Source organism: Thamnophis sirtalis, unplaced genomic scaffold (assembly GCF_051295495.1).
Source record: "Thamnophis sirtalis isolate CommonGarterSnake01/CBP01778 unplaced genomic scaffold, rThaSir2_p1.2 scaffold_5, whole genome shotgun sequence".
In the NCBI taxonomy this organism is placed as follows: domain Eukaryota; kingdom Metazoa; phylum Chordata; class Lepidosauria; order Squamata; family Natricidae; genus Thamnophis; species Thamnophis sirtalis.
The window spans coordinates 35,479,954-35,507,792 of NW_028261385.1; the positions used below are offsets into that span (position 1 = coordinate 35,479,954).

Below are 27,839 nucleotides of genomic sequence, written 5' to 3' on the forward strand. Positions count from 1 at the left end.
TGAAAAATGCTGACTATTCAATAAAAGAATTATGAAAAATGTATTAAAAATTATGTGGCCCAAATTAGAATCAATCTTCTAAAACCAAAATTCTCATTCAGTACATAATCTACAATTTTAATGCAAAGAACAGAGAAACATTTGAAAATTGTAAAGCAATGTATGAAGTTACAGCAGGCTATTATAGTAATAGCACTTAGAGTTATATACCACTCCATAGTGCTTTACAGCACTCTCTGAGAGGATTACAAATGTCAGCATTTAGCTGTGGGCAGTGTTAGCCTGTAATACTGCATTCTAACTATGGTTCCCGCTTATCATACACTGCTTATATGTCTATGCCTGATGAAAGTAGCAATTTACCCATGGAATAGAAATAATGGAAGGATATTATGCTATTTTCAAACATTCATAAAATACTAATGGGGTATATTTTTTTCAAAAAAGCTGAGTGCATACAAATAAATCTGTACAAGTTTTATTTATTTTATTTTATTAAATTTATCCAGCTGACTGACATGACTTTAAGTAATAGGTAACAAATAATAAACAATCAAAACAAATCTTAAATAACCTTTAAAACAATTAACATACAAAAATAAGTAAGATGATAAGCATGTGAAATCATCCTTCGCCCAGACTGTGGAAAAACTGCCCTCCATGAAACAGCTCTCCATGGTGCCCAATATGTTATAAGTGGGTGGGTACTGCCTTAATATATAATGTACATGGTTACAACGGTAAAACCTCGAGGGGCAGAATATTATCATTTTATTCTGATTCTGTGAAATCATATAAGAAGTGTAGGAGACCTGTGCATTGCAGTTATTGTCCTTTTTCTTACCAATAACAGAGCAGTTGATACTGCATCTTTATTTTGCAATTATCAATGTACTGATGCTGTACAGTTCTTTTCTAGCTTTCTTCCTCAGTTAATGAGACTGAGTTTTGAACTGATGCCTTGCATTATTAGTCAGGTGGACATAGGAAATAAAGATTTTTCCAGGCAAGATGAAAATATTATTTATCAATAAATTGATTGACCGAGGAATAGAGAATAATTCTTTTTTTAAACAAAGTTGCAATCTCCTTGGAAAAATTAGGTGTCTTGGAAACCCCTGGTCTTCCTGTTAGATTCCAAAATAGTAATTTTATCCAGCTTTGGCTAACATATCAAAGAAACAGGTCAGGTAATGGACATTAATGGATGAATATTATAATTGTTTTGTAGGATGTATTGGAAGAGAAATTAAAATTGATTTTAAAAGTTTCTGCAAAGCCACCATGTGTAACCAGTTTTAAAGTGCCTTCCCATATTTCTTTGCCATATTCAGGAGATAATTTGTCAATTATTTGAAAGACCAAACCGAGACTATTTAATTTGGTGCCCTTCATATATTTTGGACTGCCTTCTTCATTCTGGCCATTTACTGTGATTACCAGTCAATGCTGGCTCAAGGTATAGGGCATCCTTAGGCTACATTGACTGATAATTCACCTGCCATTGTGAAGATTTGCATTTTTGGAGTGATTCAGAAAAAGGTTGGCGTTGACACTCCCTAAGCTTTGGCACCCTAGACAAGTATTTATTTAGCCTTAACTTAAATCCGGCCCTGCCTGTTAAATCCTAAAGAAGTTTTCAGTATCATGTGTAAATAGAAACTCGGGTTTTGTCTATGGTTTCTTGCTTTGTTTGTGTATCTGACCTGAATATTTAACTAATCCACAGAAATATCAGGAAATAGCAGCTGCAAAAAAGAAATAGATCAAATCAAAACTTGTCCATACAAACCATGGTTCCTTGTTTGCACGTTTCACCACATTATTATTATTTTTGGCTCATTCAACAAACCATTGTTAAAGCAAACAAAAGATTAGCATGGTGTATGATCACAATAATTTGTAATTGTGCAGTTACATTTTTAAAAAGTGTGGTCATTGGTCTGCATAATATTAGAATAGGCAACCATTCTTGTAACTGAGAAACAACTCAAAGTCCTTGTGAAATTACCTCATTACTGATGGAGTATCATACATTGATGTGTAAAATTGACTCCTTAGAGATATCATAATTCTGTTTTCTGGCTATTTTAGTGAACTGAGCAGGAAGGCTAAAGGAAAGAATTATAAAGGGAAGTTTTAAAATCATTGTACTGAATATTAACATTGAATATTAAATTTTACTTCTCTTTACTGAAAAGGAACAGATTTAGTTTCTTTGTAAGAGTATACAGTCTTTAAATGTTAGCTATAAAATTGCTTCCTTTTGAATATTCAAAATGAATATTCTAAAATATTCTAAATATTATAGAATTCTAAAATAATTAATAGATTATAATTTGTTAATTAGTAGTATTTCCTAAATATGCAGCTATTTCAATAAAGCATTCATCACATTAAAGCTATCTTTTCTACAACAATTTTAACTTCAAAGGGTGGAGAAAATGGTCAACAGCCTGTGTAGCCTAGTAGACAGTGGAGAGATCAGCTATGCATAATTAAGAGTAATAGGTGAATCAGTCAGCACCTTATCTCATAAATGGCAGCCTAGCCCAAGTGGAGGAAAATCTGGGAAGATGTGTTTTAAATCATTCAAAGAAACTTCAGCTTAATAAATGAGGCTGAGATATTTGTCTTAAAATTTCCAAGATTCAGGAAGATTTACCTCAGATGTGACAGGAAAAGGGGGGGAGCTATAAGCAGGTGCACAGAGATGGCTCAAGATAATATAATCACTAAACAGGGCACATTTAGCGGAAAAAATGGATGTTTTGATTTGAGCACAACACAGATCTACAAATCAAGAACCCAGCTATCTAGCTTGAATGCTTTTAGCATTTCTATACAGTTCCAGTTTTGCCTCCTTATTGGGATTCATCAGCTATTATTGCATAGAGTTCAAACCCTCTGCCAGGAATTGATACTAGTATTTAGCATTTGCAGAAATGATATTTAGATGTGCTATCAGAATTGTGTGTGTTAGTGTGTGTCTGCCCCTGTTAAAATGCTAGGGTTTTGAGAAGTAAAAAATCAAACCAAGATAAACCACTTCAAAAAAATTTCCACCTTTAATATAACATATAAGCTGTGCAATTCAATTGAAAAGCAAACTGAAATATTTTAAGGGGGGAAATTAAAAATAACAAGGTTGCATAAGTGTGCACACCCTTAAACTAATACTTTGTTGAAGTGTCTTTTGAAGCCATTCCAAAACTTTGATCTTCTACTCATGAATCCATTCTTTTGTTGATTTGCTTTGGGTCATTATGATGTTGAAATTCCTCTTCATCTTCAATATTTTAACAGAGGCCTGAAGGTTTTGTGCCAAAATTACTGATATTTGAAACTGTTCATAATTCCTACGCCTTGACTAAAGCCTCAGTTCCTGCTGAAGAAAAGCAGCCCCGAACCATACTGCTGCCACCGCTACGCTTTGCTTTGGGTATAGTGTACTCTTGATGATGTGCAATGTTGTTTTTGCACTAAACATACTTTTTGGAATTCGGCCAAAAAGTTCAATCTTGATCACATCAGATCATAACATATTTTCCCACATGCCCTTGTCAGGCTCCATGTAGGGTTTGGAAAATGTAGCTGGCCATGGATGTTTTTCTTTGTATAAAAAGGCTTCTATCTTGCCATCTGACCCCCACAGCCCAGACATACGAAGAATATGTGGCACCGTTAGCACATGTAGTATACAACCAATACTTGCCAGAAATTTCTGCAGCTCCTTTAATATTGTTGTAGGCCTCTTGGCAATTTCTCAGATCAGTTTTCTTCTTGCTTCTTCATCAATTCTGGAGGAACATCCAATTCTTGGTAATGTCACTGTTGTGTCATATTTTCTCAAACCTGTTGACTGCCTTCACTGGGTTCCATGGTATATCCAGTGCCTTGGAAATGTTTTTGTACCCTTCTCCTGACATTACAACAATAAGATCTCTTTGCTACTTCGTAAGCTCTTTGCAGACCATGGCTTTTGCTTTAAGAGGCAATTGGGTAATGTCAGACAAATCCTGCTAGAACAGCTGAATTTTATATGGGCTTGATCACAGTCGTTTTAATGACGACAGGTGTGTACTGACAACTATTTAACATCTATTTGAACATGATTGGTTATTTCCACATCTCAGAAGAGGATATGCACATTTATGCAACCATGTTATTGTAAGCTTGTTATTAGTTCTCCCCTGAAAGATTTTAATTTGCACTGTACAGCTTATATCTTATATTAAAGGTAGAAAAAATTCTGAAGTGATTTATCTTAGTCTGATTTGCGGGGGGTGTTACATCTCAAAAACATTTTAACAGGGGTATATGGACTTTCTATATCCATTGTAATCCATCTTCAGCTCTCAGAGGAGATAGATATAGGTGTTACAATATATAATACCTCTATGCATGAGACTTTACCTAACTTCCAAATCCCTCCTATTTGCCCTCCCCTACCCCCAGTGTTTAGAAGAGGAAAAAACTCTGGCATCCAATTTTCTGTGCATAGTATGCACAAAGACCATCTCACCCTTGTGGAAATACTTATTGGGCATGTTTGAAACAAGTAAGGCATGTTATATTTGTAATTTCTCTCTTGGAAGCCTTGTTTCTAAACAGTGTATAACGATGTTTCAATTTAAAAAGCATGCTTCTTCAACCTGTAATTTCTAGGGTTTGCAAATTATTTTACAGATCTTTGTTCTATGTTTACATCATGTGTTTTTCTTTCCTAATTTCAAAAGGTCATTTTTCAAACTTTTGAGTTAGATCAAGTCTATACAATGTAAGGCCTACAGGTTACATGTGGCCTCTCAGTATTTTTTTAAAAAAATCAATAACTCTGGTGCTGCCAAATATTGCCACCATTACCCCAAAAGATATGCTGCTGAGCATCTCCAGTGCATCCATGCTCATCAACACTGCCAGCTCTGTCACTGCCCCAGAACTATATCTATCAAACAATTGATAGGCATGCTAGTTATTCTTTGTGGCCTACAATTATTTTTTAATTAGTCAGTGGCCCTGTCCCCTGTATAGATTTTTGTAGGCCTGGTTAGATCATAATGGGGACTAATGAATACGTTGATAAATAAAATGATTTTTTATTTAAAAGATTTGTGGATCAGCCACTTAAAATGTAATCCTAGTGCCCCTAATTATATATATTTTTTTTAATCCAACAGCCTCATGAATTTGATGAATGCAGATTTGATATTAGTGTAAACGATAGTGTTTGGTATCTACGTGCTCAGGATCCAGACCATAGGCAGCAATGGATAGATGCAATTGAACAGCACAAGGTATGGATTTTATTCTTTCCAATTAATACGTTATAGTGATGAATTAGCTAGCTGGCTAACACTTTCTACATTTGCTGAATCTGTAACTTCCAGAATTATAGCCCATGTGGCTGATTCTGGGAGTTGTAGTTCCAATGGGTATACAAGTTAATAAATCAGGAAAGGCTGCTCTAAATTTTGATTAACAACTTGAGTAATCCAGTGTGAATAAAAACTAATGCTATAATACTCAGCCGCCAAAAACATTATAACATAAGGTTTTGAAATGAATAATACAGATATATTAAAAATTGGTATACAGGCAGTCCTTTATTTGCAACCACAATTGGGACCGGTTGCTGATGTAGCAGTAAATAAGCAAGATACTCACATGATTGCTTTACTCAATGAATGCAACCCCAGCACTTCTTAAGCAGACAGAGCAAAATAGCTACCTAAAGGCTAGAGCAGAAATCCTCCTGGCAGATAGCCCTTTCACTCTAAATGCTCCAGAAGCCCACCAAAGGATTTCTGCTCCCATCTGTGTACAGGTGAGTAATCCTTTGGTGGATTGCAGGAAAATCCTTCGTGGACCTGCCAGAACAACTCCTGAAGCCTACCAAAGGCTTTCCCTCTTTTCCATGCAGGGAGTGGAAGTCCTGAAGATTTCAGCTCTTTTTTGCAGCCCACTAAAGGATTTCAGCTCCCTTTTTCTTGCAACCATCCTTGACAGCTTCCATATTGGATTTTTGGAGAAGCTGGCAGAGAAGATTGCAAATGGCATTTAGATGATTGTGGGAAGCTTGTCAATCAGTCGTAAATGTGAGCTGGTTACCAAGTACCAAAAAAGTGGGGGTGGGGGGTGTAGGGGTGGAAAGGGAGGGAACTGACATTTTACAGTTGCCAGAAAAGTACTTTTTCAGCTTTTTCAAGGCCATGTTAACTTTGAAGGTTTGTTAAATGACTGTTCAGAAGCTGAGGACTACCTGTGTTAACATTTTTCCATTGAAAGGCATTGAAGAAATGTTAATGAAATAATAGGAAGCTGTAAGGAATTTACAGTGTGGTAATATGGAAAACTAGAGTCGAGAATGTCTAGCACATATGTGCGAGGGGAACTTTACCTTTGCCTTAATATGAAAAACACACAAACTATTATCTCCAGCAAGTGGAGCTTAATTTTTTGTCCGCACTGATCATAAAGTTCAAAAGTATGTTGGCATAATCAGTGATACTTGGATACAATACAGTTTGCAAAGCTTGGTAAAGAAAATCTGTGATTTGGTAAAACAAAAAAATGTTTTTCTCTCTCTAGTATGATAAGGTTAAAAAATGTTTATAATCAGCTTTAAGATTAATCGTCCTAATCTTCTGACTTGGGTTTGAATACTGTCTTGTACCAGTATGAATGACCAGGAGCAAATTTTTCAAATGCTTTTATAGGTAACAGATGGAAAAAATCTCCTTTTTCACTTAACAGCTTTTTCTATTTCTATAGGAAAAAATCCTAGATTGCTTTTATTTGAGATCTTATAGGATACCTCAGCATTTCTCAAATCTTTGTAAAATAATATGCAATAGAATACAAATAATGTTAAAGTGAATAAAACTAAAGCCAGCAAAATCAATAATGTTCAAATAAATATTTAATAAGAGACATTTTAGTCAGTTTTAAAATTAGAAAAGACATATTCTGAGAAATATCATTCCATAAATTAAGTGCCCCTGATCCTTGGAAATGACATTATATAGGTAATCCTTGAGTTATGACTGTTTAATAATGGTTCAAAGTTACAACAGTTTTGGAAAAACTGATATATGACATTTCCTTTGACTTGGAACCATTGCATGAGTCCTGTGGTTGCATGATCAGAATTTTAGTGCTTGACAGCCATCTTGCATTTCTTAGAGATTGCTGCCTCCTGTGCTAACGTATTTACAATTTGCTACCTTTTTGCTGATTCCTAGCCAAAAAAAATGGCAACAGAGGCCATTAAAGAAGCTAGACTTGCTTAAACACTGCATGATTTGCTTAGAAATTGCATGATTTGCATAGAAATTGTCATACAATTGGATCTGACATAAACAACCCCAATTAGTTACGACAGAAATTCCAGTCATAAGTCAAGGATTGCTGGTAGAAGATGAAAATAAATTGTCCAGAAATGTGAGTTTTAATTAGAATTTTATGTGTTTCGGTTAAAGCCTCTCTTTTCAGAGATAATCTGATTGATACACAATCATGCACATACATACTTCCTAGGTCTCATGGTTGCAGCAAGGGTTAAAAAGTGCTGGATCTAAGAAGGTCAAGTTACAGAAGGATCTTGACAGACTTGAACATTGGGCATTATCTAACAAAATGAAATTCAGTGATGAAAAAAGTAAGGTTCTACATTTAGGCAAGAAAAACCAAATGCACAGGTATAGCATAGCTGGTACCTGACTCAATAGTAGTAACTGTGAGAAGGATCTTGGAATCCTAGTGGACAATCACTTAAATATGAGCCAGAGTGTGCTACAGCTGACAAAAAAGCCAACACAGTTCTAGGCTGCATTAACAAGGGATAGAATCAAGATCACGTGAAGCGTTAATACTACTTTATAATGCCTTGGTAAAATCAACTTGGAATACTGCATCCAGTTTTGGGTGCCGCAACGTAAAAAGATGTGGAGCCTCTAGAAAAAGTGTAGAGCAGAGCAACAAAGATGATTAGATGATTGGAGGCTAAAACATATTAAGAACTGTTAATGGAATTGGGTATGTCTAATTTAATGAAAAGGACTAGAGGTGACATTATAGCAGTGTTCCAATATCTCAGGGGTAGCCAGGAAGAAGAGGGGAGTCAAGCTATTCTCCAAAGCATCTGAGGTCAGGACAAGAAGCAATGGATGAAAACTAATCAAGGAGAAAAGCAACTTAGAACTGAGGAGAAACTTCCTGACAGTTAGAACAGTTAATCAGTGGAACAAGTTTCCTCCAGAAGTTGTGAATGCTCCAACACTGGAAATTTTTAAGAAGAGATTGGACAACCATTTGTCTGAAATGGCATAGGGTTTCCTGCCTAAGCAGGACTAGAAGAAATCCTAGGTTCCTTCCAACTCTGTTATTCTACTCTATATATTCAGAATGTCCCACGAGAAGGAATAGGTTTTCTGAAATGCAGATAAATTCCAATAAGATTTTGGACCTACATGATAATGCATTTCTCCTTTATTTCCATAAAGCAGATAGTTTTATTTGCTCCTTACAAATTTCATATAAAATATAGAGCATGAAGTAGGGCTACCAAGTGAATGGTAGAAAATATAAGAAAAACAAGCAGTTTTGAAATAAGCCCAGAAGCAAATAGGCATTTAGTGCAGATGAGTAAAATGTGTCTTGATCTTTGCATCTTACTCATAAGGGACCAGCATCTCAAGATACCATGGTGGTTTTTGAGAGATGCTTGAAGATATAATGTAGCAAAGTTTGAAGGGAGGTTGCTTTTCATTACCTTGAATAGCCCAAGTCCAGATTTATATTTTTAGGTAAATTACGCAGGAACTTTAAATATAAAGAGGTTTATATTTTCTCCCTGCGACCAATTAGATCTCACAGATTGGGCCTCCTCCGTATCCTATCTGCCAGCCAGTGCCGGCTGGCAACTACAAAGAGGAGAGCCTTTTCAGTAGTAGCTCCGACCCTTTGGAACGAACTCCCCGTGGAGATTCGTACTCTCACCACCGTCCAGGCCTTCCGCATAGCCCTTAAGACCTGGCTAGCCCGTCAGGCCTGGGGACAAAGATAAGCGCCCCTCCCGAATGATGAATGAATGTTGCTCATTATTTTACTCTATGTTTGTCTACGTCACTGTTTGTATTTCCCTCCCCTGATCTTATGTAAGCAGCCCTGAGTCCCCTCAGGGAAAAGGGCGGCCTATAAATGTTAATAAACCTCATAAAGAGTTTTTTTTTGTTAAGCTACCTGTGCTAATAAATAGCTAAATGCTGCTATTATTTTATGACAGAAACTTTTACTCCATTCTTAAAAGCCTATAATACTCACTCAGTAAGCCAAGTTTTATTTTGGAGACCACAACTAACAAAGCTTCTGTGCCTTTTGACTTTCACAGAGGCACACAAAATAAACACCGAGAAAGAGATTTTCTCTTTCTACTTCTGTCTCTATACCAGGACAGGCTAATATTGATGGATATGGGCCTTTGAGTAAAGCTGCCAAAATAGTAAGGCTTCATATTAGGCTGGAAAATGGTATACCCCTAGCATATAGACAGCCATAGTTTAGAATATTTGGAATTTTTTGAATAATAATTAAAGACTTCATAAAGAATGCATTAGAGTAGCCTAACCTAGATAGCAAGGTTCATACTGTTCAGAAAAAGTCTTGCTAAATTATTCTAAATTGGTATTATCTGAGGTTTGTCTGTTATTGCAAAGTGAAGTGAATCTGGTCTTGAAGACAGACTACAAATCTTGTTTAAGTTCAGTGTAAAACATCTTCCAAAAAGAGGATTATTTTTTAAAGATACACTTCTCTGTTTTACTTTTCTTCCCAGAGAATTGAGGGGAAATAAATTATGAAGTGTGTTACTTCCATTGTAAATATTCATATCATTACATTGAATATTTGTATATAAAATCATTGTTTCCTGTGCTAGTAATTTAACATATCACATCTTACATAACCTTTTATTTTCTTGGAATAACAACATGATTTCAGATTTATAAAGGATCATTTAAAAATTATATCACTTTTTTCAAACTTTGTTTCTTTTCTGAGAAAAAAGAGAAAGCAATAATATCTGGGTGTTTTACAATATTATTTCAGCACATAGAGTATCTTGAGTCCTTCTGTAAGGCCTCACTGTATTGCTTTATGGAAAAGTGGAGAAGACCTGAAGTGGTATATCAAAATATGGCCTGTTTACTTATAAATGAATATGGAGGGCGTAACATTGACTTGTTTTACCCTGAACCTATTAGTGTTCTGTCTGCAAATAACAGTTTCTAAAAAGAACTATTTTAAATTTGAGAATTCAAAATGCATGCACTGTAGTTATCTAACTTATATTTATATAACATTGTACATATTGTGTTATACTCTAACTGGCATTCTTATTTAAAAGATAATAGATCAGAAGTTTGAAAATAAAATAATTTTCTGTGTCAACATACAACTTGAGCAGGTTTCCTATTTTATAACAATAAAGATATTAAAATTCTCTGTTTTAATGGCATGTGGTTTTATACCATTAAGTGCTGAACCTTGAATTGTAATTGCAAGGGCATGCTTCAAGTATATTCTTGTAATTATGGAACTGCATCACAAGGTAGTAGTTGCATGAATAGTACCAACTTTTATTGAGGTAGCCAACAAATGGATCCATTAGTAGGAATCTTTTTGAACCTTTTCAATAAAACAATTGTGCCTGATTAAACAAAAGCCAAAAAATTTTCTCATTCCACATATAGTATATTCAGCACAAGATTGCCCATATTATTTGTAACTACTGATTAACTAATGGATATATTTTATATTTAGGAGATATCTCTCACCTCTTCTTTAATTACCTCCTTTTACTTATCTCTCTCTCTCTCTCTCCCCCACAACAAAATATCTTTATTATATATAATGCTCAGTTAGAATTATACTCAATGCATCTGTTGAAGTGCATAAAGAGGATTTGTTTTAGATCTTTTATGGGAAGCATGATGAACGGAAGATGGGAACTGACGCCCGCATCAGAAAAAAAGAGCCAGTGAATGAATCCAGATTAATGAGAGGATCTGGGATGACCCATAGTGCTTCATAACAGATGTTCCACATGATGAAACTGTAAAATAGTGGTCTCTGGCAAGTTTTAGAGCTCTGGGAACTGGGAAAGTTAGCTTTGCCCAAACTGTAGTTCGAAGCCTTCAAAGAGTTACTGGGTTTGCCCACTTCCTATCTTAATCACTTTCATTGGAAATGGCTTGTAAATTGATTTTTGGATATCAAGAACCTTCATAAGGACCTTTTTTTTTCTACACTGGATTTTCCTTCAGTCCTCAACAACAACAAAAAAGGGTTTCATTTAAGTTTAAGAACTTAAAGAAAAACTTTGTTACTTTGAAATAAGTAGCAAAAAGGGTAAATAGAATGGTAGTTTTGTAAAAAAATTAAATGGACTAAAGAGCTAGAGAGACTAAAAATAAGATTGTGACATAATTAGAATAAGTGGTTTGTTTAAAATCCTATTAAAATATATGAAGATTTTGAATGTATGTAAGAAATCCTTTCCTGAAAAAAATGTGGCTTAGAGAAAAGTATAAGAGGAGACCTTGAAAACTGGTTCCTAGAGACAGCCAGAAAGGATTAAAGATTATAATTACCCACTAATATAGAATGGAGACAAGTACTTTAATTCTGGAAGAATTCAAGGATATTTGGCAACAATGTACTCAAAACTTGTCCCCTATAGTCTGCACCTGATCTCCAGAGGTGGAAGGAGGGACCAGTCTACCCAGCCTCCTTCCAAAGGACTAGGATGGGGTCAGCCTATTAAACCTTTGGGCAGTGGCACAGCAGTAAACTACAGCACTAAAGCAGTCAGAAATTTAGCAAATTACAGTTCCACTGGAGTGATCAGTCCCAGATTTTGACACATTTTATAAATTTATCCCATTTCAGGTATTTTAATTCAAAAATTATTGCTGTATGATGCACTTTCACCTAGTTAAAGGTTTTAGACAATAGACTTTTAATAATATACGGATGTAATATGGGAAGAAGAGGGAAGATTGTATTTTGAAGGAGAGATAAATAACTATAAAGATAAATCAAAAATATGAAATTGATGTTTAATGTGAAAATATGTCATTTCTGGTAGCTCTTAATACATTTTTGTTGATTAAGATTGATGAGGCTGTATTTGCTTTTAGATTAAAGACAAGTAAAGAGATTTTAGGTTAAAATGTTAGAGAAGATAAATTACTAAAATTATACTTGCCATGAAGAAGGGAAAAGTCATTTCTTTACACATATTTCCTTTTTATTTTTCCTTTTTTTCTCTCTGCACTGTTTGCTTATTAGCTTTTTGTATTTTTAAAGTTCTATACTTTTCAAAAGAAAAAAAGATATTCTATAGAAGATATATGAAATTTACACAATAATACATTTGTCTGTTTTTAAATTGCCAGCAGAGCAGGCTTTGGGCCAGGAGGCTAGAACTCTTAGGAGAATGAGCCCAAAAATTGCATTAGGATTGGCTTACCACATTGTAAAGTAAGATACGTTGCTATATGGAGAATGCTGTCTCCCAATAGACAATTTGGACCACAATCCAACATTGTCTAGTCCCTATGCTGAGGAAGGTTTTTTTAATTGTTGTTGCGAAGTTGTGTCCAACCATCTCAACCCTATGGACAATATTCCTCCAGGCCTTCCTGTCTTCTACCATCCTCTGGAGTCCATTTAAGCTCATGCCTACTGTTTCGGTGACTCTATCGAGCCACCTCATTCTCTGTCATCCCCTTCTTCTTTTACCCTCAATCTTTCCTAGTGTTAGGCTCTTCTCTAGTGAGTCCTTCCCTCTCATTAGGTAGTATTTGAGTTTCATCTTCAGGATCTAGCCTTCTAAAGAGCAGTCAGTGTTAATCTCTAGGACTGACTGGTTTGATTGCCTTGCAGTCCAAGGGACTCGCAAGAGTCTTCTCCAGCACCATAGTTCAAAGGCCTCAATTCTTTGGCGCTCAGCCTTTCTTATGGTCCAACTTTCACAGCCATACATTGTAACTGGGAAAACCATAGCCTTGACTATACACACTTTTGTTGGCAGGGTGATGTCTCTGCTTTTTAGTATGCTATCTAATTTGCCATAGCTTTCCTCCCCAGGAGCAAGCATCTTTTAATTTCTTGGCTGCAGTCCCCATCCATGGTGATGGGGAAGGGGGGGTACATAGGTCCATTATATCGCTTTACTTCTTGTGTTTGATTTTTGCTGAACAAGGCTGCTTTGTAAGAAGCTTGATAACATAGGAAAACATGAGCTGAACTGACTTTTTTCCCCTGGGATTCTGATCATTGTGACTTACATGAATCAAACCAAATGTTAATGTGAAAGTATTCTTTGAATACAAAGAAGAATCAAGCCTAGAGGCATATCCTATGCCCACTTTAACTGCCCCCTTGTTTGGCTATTTCCAGCACTACATTGTTGGAGGGGGAATGCTATGAAGTGAGAGAGTGTATAGTCCACTGAGATGACTGTTCGGTGGCTTTCTTGTTTTTCTTTTTAGGACATTAGGTAATGTTAGCATTAGCTTGTAACTAAGACTAGCCCTTAAGGGTGCAGGCAAGACTTTTGTGTAACTTTACGATGATGAGTCAATTTGGGTGAGATGGGTAATTTTAGTAATAAATAAAGTGGCCACTAGACAAACCCATTGTCAGTGGGCTTCTTCCTAATATTTTTGTTGTCCTTGAGTGCTCTCAGCTATGAATTTGGGGCTTGCAGCCCCAGAATACGTAGAGGACACAAGGTTGGGTAGATTGTGCTCTGCTTCTCTTGTCTTTCTTCATATAAGGTTATTAACCAGTGTTTAAATTTTGTATTGCTAATCTCTTGATAGAGTTAGGGTTTGTTCAGAGCCTTCATGCTGGTGTTAATGTGTAATTCTATTCTGTTTTTACAAGTAAAGTCTTATCCTATCTGAGTTGCAGCTTGTATAATTTTATTTTTAAAAACCTGAAACAGTTCAGGATTTGCTGCTGATGTCAGAACATTTGTAAATCACAACCATTTAAATTAGGAAGTCTTGAAAACATTTAAATGTAGACTTACTGAAATGTAATGGAGTCAGGATAAAGGTTACTGCTGGACTTTGACCAATAGTAACCTCTAGGAATTGCTTCATATTCTTTTGGTTGATGCCATCTAGTGGCTACTATTGTTACAGGAAATTGTAAACTTTTCCCCAAAATTGCTAATTGTGTTTGGATGTGGTTCTGTGTCATAAATAGAATAGTAGAATTATGTTGTGACAAACACAAAAATGCTAAATGCATAATTCACTTACATGAATGTGATCTGGATCACATTACAGATCACATTCTGGAATGTGATCCAGAATGCTAGCTGACTAGCAATTGTTTTTTGTCCCTTTCTTATGGCTTTTAATCATCTTGCATTATGAACGATACTTGAACATTTGCAATAATTTCATTTGGTTTAATAAAAGCATTATCTCTTTGGATTCTGCTTTATTTTTTTCTCTCTCTCATGACCAACACAGCTACTATTGTTTTAACTAGTTTCTAGTTAAAGAGGAAAAGAAGTAGCAATAAATGGGCAATATGTTTGTTAATGCATAGTCTTGGGACAAACATTTTAATATTTATATTTTATATTTAGTGGCCTTTGTGAAATGATTGTGAAGTAAAATCAGGAAGAATTAATTGGTTGGAAATGGCTGTTGTACTTTGGAAGAACAGCAAGTATAAGAAAAGTTTGAAAATAAAGGATAATAAAAAGGTGATGGAAAAGCAAAATGAGTAAACGGTATGTTCAAATGCAATAAAGATCTGGCTGGATGAGAAAGGAAGATATGAAAGAATTTGAAATGAAGGGATAGACTCAAAGTAATTTTTAAAAAGGATGGTGAAATGTATCATCAAATCAAACAGGGTAAAGTAGAAAAATAAGTGAAAATGGAATGAGAGGAGAAAAATATATCAAATAGTTCTGGGAATCTTTAAGAGAAAAGAGGGAGAAATAGTAAAATATGGGTGTAGGAAAAAACACTGAGGATTCAGAGTTCAAATAGATCAGAAAGGTACTACAGTCACAAACAAATGAAAAGGAAGAACAGGTGTATTTGTTATGGCTTAGTTATCCAATTATCTTGTTATTTAAAGGCATTTAATAGCAGTCCTAAATCACCACAGAAAAAAGCTTCAAGTTATTATAGCAAATTTGTCCAAATGGCAAAGTTGGGAATAAGTATGTCTTGGGATAAACAAAATGGAGGGAACATTTCAAAACATTTCATGACAGGTTGTGAGATCATTAAGCTAATGGAAGAAATAGTAGGTAGAAAACAATCACCATTACTGTTTTCCCTGATGTTGCTGCTACATGTAGAGATAGCAATGTCCCATGTGTTATCAACATCCTTTGTGATATATGGTGCAATTGGTTGTGCACTGCACTATCATTTCTAATCTGCTGTGGCCATAAGTAAGAAACCAGTAGTTACATAAGCTATCTTTGCCTTAGAAATACAGGATATGGATTCAAACAGTGGAGAGAATAAACTTTCTTTAATGTTAAAAGTGTAATTAGACTAAAGAATTTCCTAGCAGAAAAGTCAGTCATGAGGACATGTGGGAAATAGTATTCAAGTGTTTAAAAAAAAGAAAGAAACAGGCAAATTAGAGGAATTAGAACCATATATGTTAAAACTACAGAGGAAGAAAAAGGAATTGCTTCAGAGGAAGAAAATTAGCAGAGTCTTAAAGTTTAAAAGGCAGCAGGAAGATAATAGAATAAAAATACTGCATAAAAATAGAAAATTAAATAGTTTTTGGCAGATCCAATAAAATTGGTTTATTTATGTACAGTACTGAAACTGCTTTGATTAAAATGACAGTTTCTTGTTGGCCAATTTTTTAAAAATCTGCTCTGTTTCTCCTTGGTTCATTTTCTGCTTTTGACACAAGAGGTTATCTTTTTTTCTGATCTGTTGTTTGCTGTTTCTTTTCTTCTTTGCTAAATTTCCAGAAATTCTTTTCTTGCCTCCATACTAATTCTGTTCAATAATTTTTCATACTGGCTATATATGGTTCCCACCCCCATATCTTTCTGCATTTCCTCTTCTCTGTGAGTGACCTATGCTCTGCAGCTTAGTCATTATGGCATAAGAGTCTGCTGCTTTTTAACAACAATTTGCCCTTTGCTCCTCTCTGTTCAGTGTGTGCATATCATGCCTCATCTACTTTAACATCATCTTCTAGTAGCATAAAGATTTTGGTTCAGCCTGTTAATTCTCTAAGTGTGTGTCAGTGACTGTACTCTTTTGCCTGTCAATTTGAAGGATACATTCATCTTTAATATTAAGAGGTCAGATTTTTTTTAGGATTAAAGCAGCCTTTTCAGTGACCCTGTACTAACATGATAACATCTTTTTATTTTCAACTAAGTAAACCAGGAGTTGGCAATGTTGCACTCTCATATGCCATGGCTCTTCCAGTATCCCTAAATGGTGCCACGTGATCTTCAATCACCAATGTAATTTGAAAGTATTTGAATTGATTGTGTTTCATTTTAAGAAAAATAATGTGAAATTGCTTAATGGTGCCTGCCATATTAAAGCATGTCTAACTAAGCTGTTATGCAAAAGAAATTAAGTTTGACTATGCAACGGGGAGAAAAAATTGTCAAGCATCCCAGCATAATGAAAACCTACTCTAGGTGGCACTCTTGAGTTTGGTTGAGAATCAGGATTCTTGGTACGTATTAGTTTCATATACAGGTAGTCCTCAGCTTACGACCACAATTGAGCACAGAATTCTGTTGCTAAGTGAGACGTTTGTTAAATGAGTTTTGCCCATGGTCTTTCTTGCCACATTTGTTAAGTGAATCACTGCAGTTCTTAAATTAATAACACAGTTAAGTGAACCTGGATTTTCCATTGACTTTGCTTGTCAGAAGGTCGCAAAAGTTAATCACATGACCATGGGACCGTTGTAAATATGAGTCAGTTAACAAGCATCTGAATTTTGATCATGTGACCATGGAGATGCTGCAATGGTCATAAGTATATTCAAAATGGTCACAAGTCACTTTTTTCAATGCTGTTGTAACTTTGAACAGTCACTAAATGAACTGTTGTAAGTCGAGGATTACCTGTAGTTATCTTTGTCTTGAATTTCTACAAGTACCATGTATACCATTAATTTTATATATTGTAATACGTTGGAATATATGGAAACATAAACGCATGGCTTAATTCATTTACAGCAGGGATTACCTAGTCATTTGATTTATCTTCTGCAGCCTTTCACAACATTTAGGGAATAGTAAGCCCTGCAGGGTCCCCATTTCTTAGCTGCTATGAATTGCAGTATTTTTGGAGTATAAGACGCACCTTTTCCCACCCAAAATGAGGGTGAAAATCTGTGTGCATTTTATACGCTGAATACAGCATTTTTGGCCTCCCAAAACCCCGCCCCCTTCACAAAAATGGACATGTAGAGGGTTTGGGAGGCCTGCAAAGTGCTCCTGGGGGATGTGGAGGGCAAAAATGAGTGAAAAACCAGCCATTTTTGCTTGTTTCTGCCCCCCAGCCCCTAGGAGCACTCTACAAGCCTCCTAAAGTCTGTGCATGCCCTTTTTTGGGTAAAAACAGACCCATTTTCGCAAAAAATTGACTGGTTTTTGCTTGTTTTTGCCCTCCCCAGCCCTCAGGAGCACTTTACAGGCCTCTCAAACTCTCTGTATGCCCCGTTCTTCACAAAAAAATGAGGTGTGCAGAGGATTTGGGAGTCTGCAGAATGCAAAAACTTTTAAAAAAAAATCTCTTCAAAATCTTGGTGCGTCTTTTACTCCGGTGCATCTTATACTCTGAAACATACAGTAACCCAAAAGACAGCACCATTGCTCTCTGTCTAGTTGTGGTATAACAACAGAAACAAAAGCACTGATGAGGGGGACAGACCGAAGAAAACAAAGATGGGAGGAAAAGAAGGGTGCTGGTTTTCTGGCCTCCCAAAACAATAGAAAATACCTCACTGATCCATAGCAACAGTATGACAGCTAGTACAGCACCTTGATGATACCACCAGACATTCTGTGTATTCTTCCTTAGGCTGAGAAAAATAGCTTTCCAACAAGCATGGCAGCTGAGTGAACAGCTGCATTCCTACGTCTGTAGACAGAATGTTGCCACAGAGGACATAACTGGATCAGCACCTCTTTGTAGGAATTCTGCCCTTTCTGAAACTAAAAGTTCTAGTAAAAGAAAGGTGAGGAGGATCAAGCTGTGATCTAGTTGTAATCATATTGATCCCTCACCCACCCAGGATACCTAAGTAGAGGAGAGGCTCTGCATAGGAGCAAGATAGTAAGTTCCACAATCCCAATTTAGCTAGTTGCTCAGAATAGAATTCAGTAGTAGCAGCATGATAGGAAAGTACCTGGAGTTTCAGTCTCAGCGATCCAAATTCTTCCTCAGAATTCCTTTGTGGTACTAGAGACTTTTCTATCATACATTTTGAAAATTTTCATCTTAAATTATTCAGTTTTAATGTTTTATTGTATTGATTAAATTGTACACTGCCCAGAGCCCTGCTGTGAGGAGATGGGCAATTAATAAGTTTATATATATTACTGGCTGATGCAGTAGTCATGTGACATGTCCTCATGTGGCACTGATTTGCGGTGAACTAAGTTTTATAAGGAAGATGGCTTTTCCTTATTTCTTGCAGATCTTGTAATCAAAGCTTTTTCCTCCATACTAATCTTGTTCTACAAATCTCCATAAGGACTACATGCTGCTACCCACTTATATTGCTATGCTTTTCCTCCCTTTCTCTGTGAATGACCTATGCTCTTCAGCGTAGTCATTATGTCACAAAAAATTGTTGTTTTTTATCATCATTCTGTTGTTTGCTACTCCCTGTTCAATGTGCACAGCATGCCTCATCTTCCTCAGGTCATCTCCAGTCATTCTGAAGCTCTAAAGCAAGAGTTTCAAACTCAAGGCCTAAGGGCCGCAGGGTGCTTAGACCACGGGGCCACCCTGGAAACAGCGAAGGACTGGTCTTGGGTGCCTCTGACAGTGAAAACGGAGCTTGGGATGGCCATGTGCCGCTCTCCCAAGCTCCATTTTTGCTGGCGGAGGTTTTCAGGAGGCCATTGCAGCTGAAAACGGAGCTCGGAACCATGTTTTCACAGACAGAGTGCTTGGGCTACCACAGGCGGCCCTGACATAATGAGGTCAAGATGGCCATGGCCCCCCGAGGTCAAACACAATTCTGATGCGGCCCTCAATGAAATCAAGTTTGACATCCCTGCTCTAAAGTGTCAGACTCTGAAATAAGTTCTTTTGTGGGTAGGAATTAAATGCTTGGAATACAGTAATCTATTTCAAAATGTGCAGATGTTGACAATGATCAGAGAAGTACCCATTCTAGCAAATAAATGTGACCACTACTGCAGTTCTCCAGTAGAACTAATTGGTTTTCTAACATACTATAAACTGTGACATCAAGATGCATAATTAAGGGCTCAACAACAAAAAAAAACTGCTAATTTGATATGGAACTGAATCTATATTTTCCTGTTATTATAGAGACAGCAGCCAGACTGGGTATGCTCTGCCCATTAACTAATCGGATTGAGTCTACACTTATGATGTCATCGGGCCCTTGGGGCTCCTCCCCAGTTTCAGACTCAGTCCAACCGGGACTGGATGTGAGAATTGAGCTCTCCTCCAAATTATTTAATTATATCTTTAATTGTTGAATTTTTCCAAAATATTTTTTTGTTCCTTTATTGATTCCTTAAATAATCCTTTATTCTACAAATTGGAGGGAAATTCAAAACTGATCGCTGGCTGCCTCTCCTCAGCCATCTGATTGCCTGTGGCCATGAGTTCACTCAGGAAGCCTGCCTTGCAATCAGATCGGCCAGCTCGCGAGCTACAGCTCCATGGTTGTTTCTCCGGGGCACTCTTTGATTCTGGGCACTCGGAGAGACGTACGACCAGCCGTTTCGCCTGCAGCGGTTCCAGGCGAGTCCGGTGGCCATTCTGCAGTTCCCCTGGCCACACAGTATTGGTGGCCATTTTGCGGGTTGGAAAAGCCCACGAAGCTAGCGGTGGCCATTTTGAGGCTCGGAAAAGCCTTTAAAAAAAAGTCAGCCATTTTGGACGCTTTTAAAAAGGCGCGAACTCTACAGCAGCCATTGGTGTGCCCAGCAATGGAGGATCACCCCAGGTGGACCGGATCAGGAGCGCCTAGCCAGCAAATGGGTGAGACCATTGCCTATCTGATTGGAGTGTTGATTTATGTTTGGGGAAATGTCTGATCCAGCTATGGATACGAATGCAGGATTAGAGGAGGCAGGGCCATCAGGGGCAAAGAGCAGCAGGAAGAGGCAAGCCAAAGAGGCCCCTTCCTCAGGATTAAACCCCAAGGTCTCTAAAGCGACTACCAGGGCAGAAAAGCCCAGGCAGAAGGTCCTTGAGAAAGAATTTCAGTGGGCCCAAAAACAATGACATTGCCCAGCCCTCCCTTCGAGGACCACCAAGTGGCATCCCCAGCCCCATCTGTCTTGCCTCTCAGGGACCCTAACCCTCCCCTCGGTCTATTCAGAAGGGGAATTGTCTTTGGAGTCCTCGTCTTCGATGGAACCTGACAACAGAGGCAGTTTCTTTGATGTCCCTCTCAATAGGGAACACACCTTTGAACAGGCTTCCCTCCCGGTTACACATGGTTCTGGGGGCTCCCAAACCATGTACACCTCTCCTGCTGATATGGCTACCATCATTGCTGAAACCATTAAACAGGTCATGGCTGCTGGCCTACAACAGCACCCCCAACCTGCTCCATCACATGGCCATAAGCATAAATCTTCTGCTGCGGCTCAGCAACCTGATCCCTCTGCCTCTACTTCTCAGGCCTCAATTGGTGGGAAGCAAGATAACCTGTCTAACTCAGACCTGTCTGATGACGAGATGGTCACCCCAGATACCCCTACCTTCACCGGATTATTCAAAACTGATTGATTCAAGTCCCTTCTACTTAAGACTATTAATGCTGCTAACTTACCATCTTCAGCTTCAGCTTCTACTTCACAGGATAAACCAACAGAACCAGCTTCAACTGAGGGTCCCAGTACCCCATTCACTGAACCCATGGTGAAAAAAGAGGTGATCCCTGTTCCCAAGATATTCCTGAACGTCATCCAGAAGCAGTGGGAGTCTCCAGGCACAGGCCCACAGCTGACCAACCTTGACAAACATCTCTACAACATTGCACCGGCCCTCACCAAGTTCTTTGAGACTCCTCAGTGGACACTCTGGTTGCAGCCCTGTCTTCACCTACTGTTGTCTCTGGAGCCCCTGAGGAGGTTCTCAAGCCTGAGGAGAAAAGGTCAGATAAAACCTTAGTCAAAAACTATCAGGCTGGGGCCTGGGCTGTTAGGGCCTCTACAGCTACTTCTTTTTTCTCCAGGGCTGCCTTGGTTTGGATTGAGCAGCTTCAGGAGTGCATCGCTCCTACTGACACTACATCACATAGGGATCTGAACAAGATCAGGGCAGCGGTTGAATTTGCAGCTGATTCTTCCCTTAATGCTGCTAGATTCACTTCTAAAGCCATGGCCTCTTCGGTCATGGCCAGGTGTCTGCTTTGTCTCAAGCCATGGCAGGCGGATGTCCATACCAAGTGGCGCCTAGCAGCCTTCCCATTTAGTGGCACCCAATTATTTGGTAATCCCTTAGACTCGTACCTCACGGAATCTAAAGACAAGCACAATGTCCTTTTATCCATCTACAAGAAACAGGACAATTGGCCTGCTCCCTTCTATAGGAGGTCGGCCTTTCGACTGGCGGATGGGGGAACCTCCTTCCCCTGCCCACAATGCCAATCATACACTCCCAGACAGGGATCTCACCAGGACAGGTCAAATAGAAACACACAGTGTTTCCCCTCCAAGAAATCTTACCGTGGAGGAGGCAACCGCCATTTTTCATTTAAGAAATGACTATCTGGATATTCTTTCGATCGGGGGCTGTCTGGCATTCTTTGCCCACCGCTGGGAGGAGACCACAACATATAATTGGATACTCGAAACTGTCAAATTTGGTCTCATGCTAGAATTCCTCTCAATCCCCCAGGAACACTTCGTACCATTCCCGGTCTCTCGGTGTCCTTGCAAGAAGGCACTGATGGACCAGGCCATTCAGCACCTGTTGGAGAGCCGGGCCATCCAACCGGTTCCTCCCCATCAGGAAGGACAGGGTTTTTATTCCCGCCTGTTTGTAGTACCGAAGAATTCCAGGGGATGGAGAGCAATTTTAGATCTAAAAACGTTGAACTGCCACATTGTCTATCGACGGTTCAAAATGCATTCTCTGCACACCATCCTTCAGGCAGTCAGTAAAGGCGACTTCCTCATGTCGGTAGACTTGACTGAAGCTTACCTTCATATCCCCGTCTTCATAGACCACCGAAAATATCTCCGCTTCTCCTGTGGGGGGAGGCACTTCCAGTACTGAGCTCTTCCATTCGGTCTATCCTCTGCCCCCAGGATATTCACAAAGATACTGGGCAGCATTTGCTGCTAGCGCCGAATTGGCCACGCCAGCCTTGGTATGCCAACCTAGTGACTCTGTCAATCTCCACCCCATGGCACATCCCAAGGTCTCTCCTGTCTCTACACCAAGGATCAGTTTGTCATCCTGATCCCCAGTGGCTGCAATTAACCGCATGGCGATTGAGCGGCAAGCCTTAACAGCCGATAACATCTCCCTCAACGTCACTGCTACCATTCAGGCATCACGCAGAAGCTCTACTAACCGCATTTCTAATGCCATGCGGCGGATCTTTGCTTTGTGGTGTTCCAACCAGACTGTTGACCCACTTAGGGCATCCATTCTGCAGATATTGGACTTCCTGCAGAGGGGGCTTGATCAGGGACTTACCCCTGCTACACTGACAGGTGACTGCTCTGGTCTCTGTTCTGGACAGCCTAGCATCCGAACATCTACCTTCTCACCCTTTTATCTGGAGATTTCTCCGTGGAGCATCCAACCCGCGAACCCCTGCCATACATAGATATCCGACTTGGGACTTACCTCGTGTCCTAGAGGCTTTGACTTTCACGCCCTTTGAATCTATGAGATCCACTTGTTTGAAACTGTTGTCCTTTAAAACGCTGTTTTTGGTGGCTGTAACCTCAGCCAGACGTATTTCTGATTCGGCTACTCTTTTAGTCAGGCATGACTTGTGCGTGTTCCATCCAGACCGAGTTCTCTTAAGACTGGACCCGACATCCATACCAAAGGTCAATAACTGTTTCCACCGAGGTCAGGAGTTTACCTTACCTGATTTCTGTCCATCTCCCTGTCACGAGATGGAGCACAAGTGGCACACTCTTGACGTACGTTGTGCCTTCAAGATCTACATCGACCGCACCACCTCATTCCGCCACTTGGAAGCTCTCTTCATCTCCTTTTGCCAGGCCTCCTTGGGTACCAAGGCTTCATCGTCTAATCTGGGGCACTGGATAAGAGCCTGTATTAAACTTATGAACTTCAATCCATACAGGTTCCTGCAAACATTACAGCTCACTCTACATGCAGCACTGCGACATCTGCAGCTTGGTACACTCAAGCCACCTTGGAAGAAGTCTGCCGAGCGGCCACCTGGGAGTCTCCCACAGTCTTCATACGTCATTACAAGTTAGACAAGTATGCGCCGGCTGACGCAGCTTTTGGGCGCAGGGTGGTACAACAAGTGCTTGTGCCCTAACTGACCTTTTTTACAATTTCCCACCCTAGCGGACAGCCCAGTGTTTGGTACGTCCCAGTCTGGCTGCTGGCTCTACGATAACAGGAAAATGGGCATTGGTTCTTACCTGATACGCTCATTTTCTGATAGAGTAGAGACAGCAGCCAGCCCCGCCCTGGTATGGGTCACACGAGGGAATTTCTTGTGCGGAGGAGAGAGATACAGTGACTATGGACTTTTGCTTACAATTCTCACTTGAGGCTACAGTTTTCCTTCATCTGAAACTGGGGAGGAGCCCCAAGGGCCTGATGATATCATTAGTGTAGACTCAGTCCGATTGGTTAATGGACGGAGCATACCCAGTCTGGCTGCTGTCTCTACTCCACCAGAAAATGAGCATATCGGGTAAGAACCAACGCCCATTCTATTCAGGTTTGAATTATTTATTGTTTTGTGTCAGTTTTTGGAACTACATAGAAGAGAGAAGAAAGATGTCTAGAGTTGCTTCCTTTCCATCAGGGGGAAGGGTAATTTGTTTGCTTAAATCCTGATTTTCTGCATACTGTGATGTCTATGATTAATTAAGAGCCTGATTCAGAACAAGAACAAAATGCTACTGGTAAGCAACTTCAGAGCAGTTTGAAAAAATAGAATTATTATTGTATAATAGTATTCACATATCCGTGTATAAAAGTGGGAATTGAAGAAGCAGGATGGAAAGAATATTGATGCTTTTGAACTTCATATTAGAGAAGGTAACTGACAATACTTAAAGAGTTGGACTAGGGACAGATAGATCATCCTGTCTTTATGATTCTTAGAATCAATACCAACCTAATGGTGCATAATTGCTTGTTATCCATAAAGAGCAAAAATATCAGCATTTTTATCTTAGTGGTGAAACTTTTATAACATTCTTATTTAATTCAAAGAACTAGTTTTTAAGCATTAGTTTATATTCTTATTTATCTATGTCATTCTTTTTGCATTCTTTTCCTAGCTCTTCCACTTCATAGTATCCATAATATTTGTGTTAGTTTTTAAAATCACGGCACACTTAGATTATATAGCAACAATACTGTAGCTCATTCATTTCTCAAATTTTCATTTCTTTACTTTTTCTATATTCTCAAAGAAATCTTTTTGTAAGTAATCAATATAGATGTATTAAGAGAACTCAAAAAACACCCCAACTATATTAAATTACAGTGCCTGTAGTTATGGAGCATTTGGGCTGACAAATGGCTTTGAAAATTATTTAAGAAAGGTTCATAAATTTGAGTTGTGGACTTTCTATAAAGTAAAGGTAAAGGTTCCTCTCGCACATATATGCTAGTTGTTCTTGACTGTGGGTGGCAGTGCTCATCTTTGTTACAAAGCCGAAGAGCCAGCACTGTCCAAAGATGTCTCCGTGGTCATGTAGCTGGCATTACTAAATGCTGAAGGTGCACAGAATGCTGTTACCTTTCTACCAAGATGGTCCCTATTTTTTTACTTGCATTTTTACATGCTTTCGAACTGCTAAGTTGGCAAAAGCTGGTACAAGTAATGGGAGATCACTCTGTTATGCAGCACTTGGGATTCAAACCACCGAACTGCGGACCTTTCTGATCAACAAGCTCAGCGTCTTAGTCACTAAACCACCACACATCCCTGGACTTCCTATACTCATAGCTAAAATTCAGAATTCAGGTATTGCAAGAATCACTTTCTCTGAATAACTTCAGTTTATTTTTTATTTAATTTAAATCTTGCCATTATTATTTTTATAAATAATTTGAGGCGACAAATATATCTAATGTTACTTCCTCCTCCTGCTTTCCCCATAACAACAATTCTGTGAGATGAGTTGGACTGAGAGGGAATAACTGGCCCAAGGTCAGCCACCTATCTTTCATTACTAAAACAGAATTTGAACTCATGGTCTCCTAGTTTCTAGCCTGGTGCCTTAACTACTAGACCAACTGGCTCTTCGTTTGTTTGTTTTAAGTGGCTGCAGTTTGTTTAGCTAAAGCTTAAGAAGGCAGATAGCCAGTATGTGAAAGACTAGATACCTTCAAGCTATTTGCTCGTTTCCACTATTGAAGGGCTGCATGATGGGGGAGAGGAGAGAAAAGAGATTAGGAAGTATTTATTTCCTTATTTCCTGGTATTTAGATAGCTTTAATGAAGATACATTTTTCTCCTTAGTTTCTCACTAGATAATTTCTATAAGTAAGCTCAACTGAAATATTATGTAATAATATTTTCCCTTCCTTTCCTGTAATTAGCTAAGTTTTCAGATGATGGCTTCTTCATGGAATATGTCTTAAAATGGTATGTGTGTTTGTCTCTGTGTGTACTCACAGACACACATGCACACATTTTGGATGCCTTTCTCTAGTCCACTGTTTCTTTTAGAATACTAATTTGAGCAATTCATTCAGTTATTCCATAACTAATGCATGTATTTGTTCTTTAGACTGAATCTGGCTATGGATCGGAGTCAAGCTTGCGACGTCATGGCTCTATGGCATCCCTTGTATCTGGAGCAAGTGGGTACTCTGCAACATCAACCTCTTCATTTAAGGTTAGATATGAAAAACTGTTGAAAGAAACCTATTTCTTTGTGCATAATGTGTACGTAAATAAACCCTAAAAATACCTTGATAATGTATGTTTTATTGATGAGGTCTGTTACATTTTCTCATGTAGGCAAAAATACATGGAGTCAAAAACAATGTATCTGAATATTACAATGTAGAAAGAATAGGGAATGGCCTTGAAGGACAGGAAAAAGAACTGCTACCAAGGCAGAAAAGGGTTTGAAGCCCATTCCTAGAAGCTCATTTGAATAAATATCTTCGAAAAACTCCTAGTTCACTTAAAGATACAGTGAGGGAAGAGGAAAGTGCATTCAGACCTGAAAGATTTTTTAGCTAAAGCTATTACAGTAAAACTGTATGACACTTCAATTTTTAAATAAGAATTGCCTCATGATTTAGTACTGTAGCTCTCTGAATTCCTCTGGCATTACTATATAACTCTCAAATGTATGTTTTTTTGTGCTGTTTATAAACAGTTATATCAACTCTAATACTTGGTTGCATATATAAAGGACATTTTCAAATATTTATGGTCATAGAATAGACAGGATACATAAATGCTCAGATAGGAAACTGATATATATATATATCTATATAGTGTATATATACTGAATTAACACATTGTTACAAGTATGAACATATATTTAGGTTAATATAATGGAACATTTTTCAATATTTTTCAGAAGGGCCACAGTTTGCGTGAGAAACTTGCTGAAATGGAAACCTTCAGAGATATATTGTGCAGACAAGTTGATACATTACAAAAATATTTTGATGCCTGTGCTGATGCTGTCTCCAAGGATGAGCTTCAGAGAGATAAAGGTATTAATTTAAATATGCTTAAACTAAATGATTCCCTCATTCTAAAATGGTATATATTGCAAATTATCATTCATTTTAGGTGGTGTAATATGATCGTATAAAACTATGGTGACTATAATGGACCAAGAACAGTTTCATAGGGAACTGAGGGTTATCCCTATTGGTCTGCTGCCTGTTCCATCCAAAGCCTTGGTTGCTGATCCGAATAAGGCAACTGAGGCCTTTGCTCAGATCATGCCCATGTGACCTGTCACCTCTCAGGGATCTCATCACTCCTCATGTTTATGAAGGACATGATGGAATGGGAGGTGCTCAGTAAAGGACAAACTCATCAACAGAGTCGCTATTAAGACCTACATTCAGATAGTGAAGCTCCACTATTTTTCTGCCCTTATTGTCATGCCTTAACCCTGTTTCAGGTGATATGGGCCATCTGGGGGAGGTGTGGAGATCCTCTTATAGTGGTGTGCAGGGGAATTTATGTATTCAGGTACCCAGTTGGATGCTGGCCTGAAGAGATGCCTAGAGAAAAGCATTGCTGGTTGTCTGGAAATGGTTTGAATCTGTTGGGTCTGAGGAAGTGCACAGCGTCCTTAGGACTGTGAGCTTGGGCATATGTTTTTTTAATTTATGCCTCTCAAGTGTTCTTAATGGTGA

At 38.4% G+C, this 27,839-nt stretch overlaps 1 protein-coding gene across 2 annotated transcripts in view; it reads left to right on the plus strand.

Annotated features, from left to right (window-relative positions):
- CERT1 (ceramide transporter 1) overlaps positions 1 to 27,839 on the plus strand; it is a 67,965-nt gene that overhangs the window by 12,473 nt on the left and 27,653 nt on the right. For both annotated transcript variants that reach the window (XM_087715638.1, XM_087715639.1), the window contains exons 3-5: positions 5,181 to 5,297; positions 26,237 to 26,344; positions 27,044 to 27,182. In XM_087715638.1, the coding sequence (XP_087571764.1) occupies positions 5,181 to 5,297; positions 26,237 to 26,344; positions 27,044 to 27,182 (364 nt within the window). The remainder of the gene's footprint in view (positions 1 to 5,180; positions 5,298 to 26,236; positions 26,345 to 27,043; positions 27,183 to 27,839) is intronic.